At 42.2% G+C, this 6,160-nt stretch overlaps 1 protein-coding gene across 1 annotated transcript; it reads left to right on the top strand.

The window, feature by feature from the left end:
* The first annotated feature begins 3,262 nt into the window (after positions 1 to 3,262).
* LOC122810174 (putative proline-rich protein 21) lies at positions 3,263 to 4,129 on the top strand. Its single transcript, XM_044081653.1, has one exon. It carries the CDS (start codon positions 3,263 to 3,265, stop codon positions 4,127 to 4,129), a length of 867 nt encoding a protein of 288 aa, XP_043937588.1.
* Positions 4,130 to 6,160: the final 2,031 nt, after the last annotated feature.

Raw genomic sequence — 6,160 nt, 5'->3', positions numbered from 1 at the left:
TTGCACATACTTGGTCACATTCCTATGAAACATCACTGCTGTTCATCCATGCTCTTATCCCTATGGAATATGTCACTGCTGTACATCCTTTGTCATATACCTACGACACATCACTGTTGTTCACCCATGCTCTTATCCCTATGGAACATGTCACTGCTGTACATCTCAACAAGTATACAGCTCAGCAAGCTCCTACCTGGTGTCCTGTAGAGTTCTACAGCAGCAGAGAGACAAAAGAGAGACTTTGGAGTGATTAAGTATCATTTTTCTGCATTTTCTTGCTGCCTTTAGCTAATTCCGCCTAAAATGCCAATTTTCTAGAGTTTCTGTGATTTAAAAAGCTTGTTTCAGCTACATATTTTAGTTATTTTACTGCCTGCACTTTAACAAAATCATTTTTGTGTTTACATTACCTGTGTAACTGTTGTAGGCTACACACTGAAGTGTGATAGCCATTTATGTGCATTTAAAGTGTTTTTTTGATTGTATCTGCTTTAGTTTCTGAAAAAACACTTGTTGTCCCGCCTTTCTAAGCTAGTATAGTCTAGTTTTCAGGTTAGGTTAGTGCTGAATTCAGAGCTGTGTTACAAGTTTCTGTGTTTGCCCATACCTTACTTGGATAGAAGAAAGTTTCTCTGTTCACTGTGAGAGAGAGAGAGCTTTGAGCAGCCTATCTGTCCCCGGAGGAGTGGTTTCAGCCCAGAAATTAGTAGTTTATTGGTCATTTTGGGCTAATTTCTATCTCTTTCATCTCCCTGCTATAAAACCCACATTTGTAAGGTTTTTGTGCTAGTATACAGCTCAGCAAGCTCCTGTCTGATGCCCTGCAGAGTTGTACAGCAGCAGAGAGACAAAAAAGAGACTTTAGAGTGATTAAGTATCATTTTTCTGCATTTTCTTGCTGCCTTTAGCTAATTCCACCTAAAACACAGATTTTATAGAGTTTCTGTGATTTAAAAAGCTTATTTCAGCTACATATTGTACTTATTTTACTGCCTGCACTTTAACAAAGTCATTTTTGTGTTTAAATTACCTGTTTAACTGTTGTAGGCTACACACTCAAGTGTGATAGCCATTTCTGTGCATTTAAAGTGTTTTTTGATTGTATCTGTTTTATTTTCTGAAACAAAACCAAAAAAAAAATACTTGTTTTCCTGCCTTTCTAAGCTAATATAGTCCAGTTTTCAGGTCAGTGCTGAATTCTGGGCTATGTTACAAGTTTCTGTGTTTGCCCATACCTTACTTGGATAGAAGGAAGTTTCTCTATTCACTGTGAGAGAGGGAGCTTTGAGCAGCCTATCTGCCCTGGAGGAGTGGTTTCAGCCAAGAAATTAGTAGTTTATTGGCCATTTTGGGCTAATTTCTATCTCTTTCATTTCCCTGCTATAAAACCCACACTTGCAAAGTTTTTGTGCTAGTATACAGCTCAACAAGCTCCTGTCTGGTGCCCTACAGAGTTCTACAGCAGCAGAGACAAAGAGAGACTTTGGAGTGATTAAGTATCATTAGCCTCAAGCTAAATGCCAAAAAGTGCATAGTCATCCCCTTTGTAAAAAACAAAGTACCCACAAACTACCACATAGGTGGTAGCCCCCTAAATACGGAAGATGTAATAAGGGATCTGGGGACCCAAGTAGATAGTAACCTCTCCTTTGATAATCACATTGCCAAAGTGGTTAGAAAATTCTTCTATGTGGACACCTAATCACAAAAGGGTTTGCATCCAGATCGAAAGAGGTCATTGGGCCCCTCTATGCATCACCCATCAGACCCATCATACAGTACAATGCCCAATTTGGGATGTACCTTACAAGACACCTGCAACAACTGGAAAGACCACAGAAGTACCTCACAAAGAGGATCACTGACCTCAAGCAGATGCCCTATGCAGCTCGACTGAAGAAACTCCAGCTGTACTCGGTCGCATACCGCCTACTCAGAGGTGATCTCTGCCTGACAAACAAGGCCATGTCCAACCCAGAATTGATGGACATGCTCCACCTAAAGAAGACCATATCCCCTCGAGCCACATGCTCCAGGGATCTAAACCTCACCACAACAATAAATAGGATGTGCTGGAGGGATAGATTCCTGTCCCAGAGACTTCCCATGCTCTGGAACAAGATTCCAATCTACATTAGGCAGAGCTCCTCACTAACCCTCTTCAAGAAAAACCTTGATGAGTGGATGGGAAACAGAAAGTATACCCCAGGGATCACTTCAATGGCTTTGCTGGACAGAGGCACAGGGAACTAATCAAAGGGGTGGCGAAAGCCAACGCATTCTGTCTAGGCTTATAAATGCCTTTGGGCAGATAGCCTAGTACCTACCTATGAACCTATGAACCTATCTGTTGTCACATCCCTATGACACATCACTGTTCTTCATCCATGCTCTTATCCCTACAGAACAGGTCCCTGCTGTACATCCTTTGTCACATCCCTACGACACATCACTGCTGTTCATCCATGCTCATAACCCTATGGAGCATGTCACTGCTGTACATCCTTTGTCACATCCCTACAACACATCATTATTGTTCATCTATGCTCTTATCCCAACGGAGCATGTCACTGCTGTACATCATTTCTCACATACCTATGGCACATCATTGTTGTTCATGCATGCTCTTATTCCTACAGAGCATGTCACTGCTGTACATCCTTTATCACATCCCTCCGACATATCACTGTTGTTCATCCATGTTCTTATCCCTATGGAGCATGTCACTGCTGTACATCCTTTGTTGCATCCCTACGACACATCGCTGCTGTTCATCTATTCTCTTATCCCTATGGAGTATGTCACTGCTGTACATCCTCTGTCCTATATCTAAGACAAATCAGTGTTGTTCATCCATGCTTTTCTCCCAATGGCACATGTCACTGCTGCACATCCTTTGTCACATCTCTACGACACATCACTGCTGCTCATTCATGCTCTTATACCTACGGACTATGTCACTGCTGTACATCCTCTGTCCCATCCCTATGACAAATCACTGTTGTTTATCCATGCTCTTATCTCAATGGAACATGTCACTGCTGTACATCCTCTGTCACATCCCTATGACACACCACTGTTGTTCACCCATGTTCATATCCCTACGGAGCATGTCACTGCTGTACATCCTTTGTCGCATCCCTATGACACATCGCTGCTGTCCATCTATGCTCTTATCCCTACGGAGTATGTCACTGCTGTACTTCCTCTGTCCCATCTCAATGACAAATCAATGTAGTTCATCCATGCTCTTATCCCAATGGAACATGTCACTGCTACACATCCTTTGTCACATCTCTACGACAAATCACTGCTGCTCATTTATGCTCTTATACCTACGGATACAGAACATGTCACTGCTGTACATCCTCTGTCACTTCCCTATGCCACACCACTGTTGTTCACCCATGCTCATATCCCTATGGAGCATGTCACTGCTGTACATCATTTCTCACATACCTACAACACATCACTGTTGTTCATCCATGCTCTTATCCCTACGGAGCATGTCACTGCTGTTCATCCTTTGTCACATCCCTATGACACATCACTGTATTTCATCCATGCTCTTATCCCCTTGGAGCATGTCACTGCTGTACATCCTTTCTCACATACCTACGACACATCAGTGTTGTTCATCCATGCTCATATCCCTATGGAGCTTGTCACTGCTGTACATCCTTTGTCACATCCATACGACATATCACTGCTGTTCATCCATGCTCTTATCCCAAAGGAAAATGACACTGCAGTACATCCTCTGTTCTATCCCAATGACACATCACTGCTGTTCATCCATGCTCATATCCCTACAGAGCATGTCACTGCTGTACATCCTTTGTCATATCCCTATGACACCTCACTGCTGTTCATCGATGCTCTTATCCCTATGGATCATGTCATTGCTGTACATCTTTTCTTACATCCCTATGACACATCACTGTTATTCATCCATGCTCTTATCCCTATGGAGCATGTCACTGCTGTACATCCTTTGTCGCATCCCTATGACACATCACTGTTGTTCACCCATGCTCTTATCCCTATGGAGCATGTCACTGCAGTTCATCCTTTTTTACATCCCTATGACACATCATTTTTATTCATCCATGCTTTTACCCTATGAAGCACGTCACTGAGGTACATCTTTTGTCACATCCCTATGACACATAACTGTTGTTCATCCATGCTCTTATCCATACAGAGCATGACACTGATGCACATCCTTTGTCAAATCCCAACAGCACATCACTGCTGTTCATCCATGCTCATATCCCTATGAAGCATGTCACTGCTGTGCATCCTTTGTCACATCCCCATGACACATCACTGCTGTTCATCCATGCTCTTATCCCTATGGAGCATGTCACTGCTGTACATACTTGTCACATCCTAATGACACATCACTGCTATTTCTTCATGCAGGTATCCCTAAGGAGCACTGCTGTATATCCTTTGTCACATCTCTACGACACATCACTGCTGTTCATCCATGCTCATATCCCTACAGAGCATGTCACTGCTGTACATCCTTTGTCATATCCCTATGACACCTCACTGCTGTTCATCGATGCTCTTATCCCTATGGATCATGTCATTGCTGTACATCTTTTCTTACATCCCTATGACACATCACTGTTATTCATCCATGCTCTTATCCCTATGGAGCATGTCACTCCTGTACATCCTTTGTCGCATCCCTATGACACATCACTGTTGTTCACCCATGCTCTTATCCCTATGGAGCATGTCACTGCAGTTCATCCTTTTTTACATCCCTATGACACATCACTTTTATTCATCCATGCTTTTACCCTATGAAGCACGTCACTGAGGTACATCTTTTGTCACATCCCTATGACACATAACTGTTGTTCATCCATGCTCTTATCCATACAGAGCATGACACTGATGCACATCCTTTGTCAAATCCCAACAGCACATCACTGCTGTTCATCCATGCTCATATCCCTATGAAGCATGTCACTGCTGTGCATCCTTTGTCACATCCCTATGACAAATCACTGCTGTTTATTCATGCTCTTATCCCTACAGAGCATGTCACTGCTGTACATCCTTTGTCACATCCCCATGACACATCACTGCTGTTCATCCATGCTCTTATCCCTATGGAGCATGTCACTGCTGTACATACTTGTCACATCCTAATGACACATCACTGCTATTTCTTCATGCAGGTATCCCTAAGGAGCACTGCTGTATATCCTTTGTCACATCTCTACGACACATCACTGCTATTTCTTTATCCTCTTATCCATATGGAGCTTGTCACTGCTGTACATCCTTTGTCACATTGTTACAACACCTCACTGCTATTTCTTCATGTTCTTATCCCTATGGAGCATGTCACTGCTGTATATCCTTTGTCACATCCCTATGACACATCACTGTTGTTTATCCATGCTTTTATCCCTACAGAGCATGTCACTGCAGTACATCCTTTGTCACATCCCTACGACACATCACTGTTGTTCATTCATGCTCTTATCCATACGAAGCATGTCACTGTGGAACATCTTTGTCACATCCCTATGACACATCACTGCTGTTCATCCATCCTCATATCCTTATGGAGCATGTCACTGTTGCACATATTTTGTCACATTCCTATGAAACATCACTGCTCTTCATCCATGCTCTTATCCCTATGGAATATGTCACTGCTGTACATCCTTTGTCACATACCTATGACACATCACTGTTGTTCACCCATGCTCTTATCCCTATGGAACATGTCACTGCTGTAGATCTCAACAAGTATACAGCTCAGCAAGCTCCTGCCTGGTGTCCTGTAGAGTTCTACAGCAGCAGAGAGACAAAAGAGAGACTTTGGAGTGATTAAGTATCATTTTTCTGCATTTTCTTGATGCCTTTAGCTAATTCCTCCTAAAATGCCAATTTTCTAGAGTTTCTGTGATTTAAAAAGCTTGTTTCAGCTACATATTTTAGTTATTTTACTGCCTGCACTTTAACAAAATCGTTTTTGTGTTTACATTACCTGTGTAACTGTTGTAGGCTACACACTGAAGTGTGATAGCCATTTATGTGCATTTAAAGTGTTTTTTTGATTGTATCTGCTTTAGTTTCTGAAAAAAAACTTGTTGTCCCACCTTTCTAAGCTAGTATAGTCTAGTTT

This window comes from Protopterus annectens, chromosome 8.part1 (genome assembly GCF_019279795.1).
Source record: "Protopterus annectens isolate FY-2018-M chromosome 8.part1, PAN1.0, whole genome shotgun sequence".
Taxonomy (NCBI): Eukaryota; Metazoa; Chordata; order Ceratodontiformes; family Protopteridae; genus Protopterus; species Protopterus annectens.
Note: the sequence above shows the minus strand (reverse complement) of the source record. Positions and strands in the feature narration are given on the sequence as shown.

Excerpts from the sequence above, each read along its gene's own strand:
- LOC122810174 (XM_044081653.1), top strand. The coding sequence starts at position 3,263 with ATGGAACATGTCACTGCTACACATCCTTTGTCACATCTCTACGACAAA.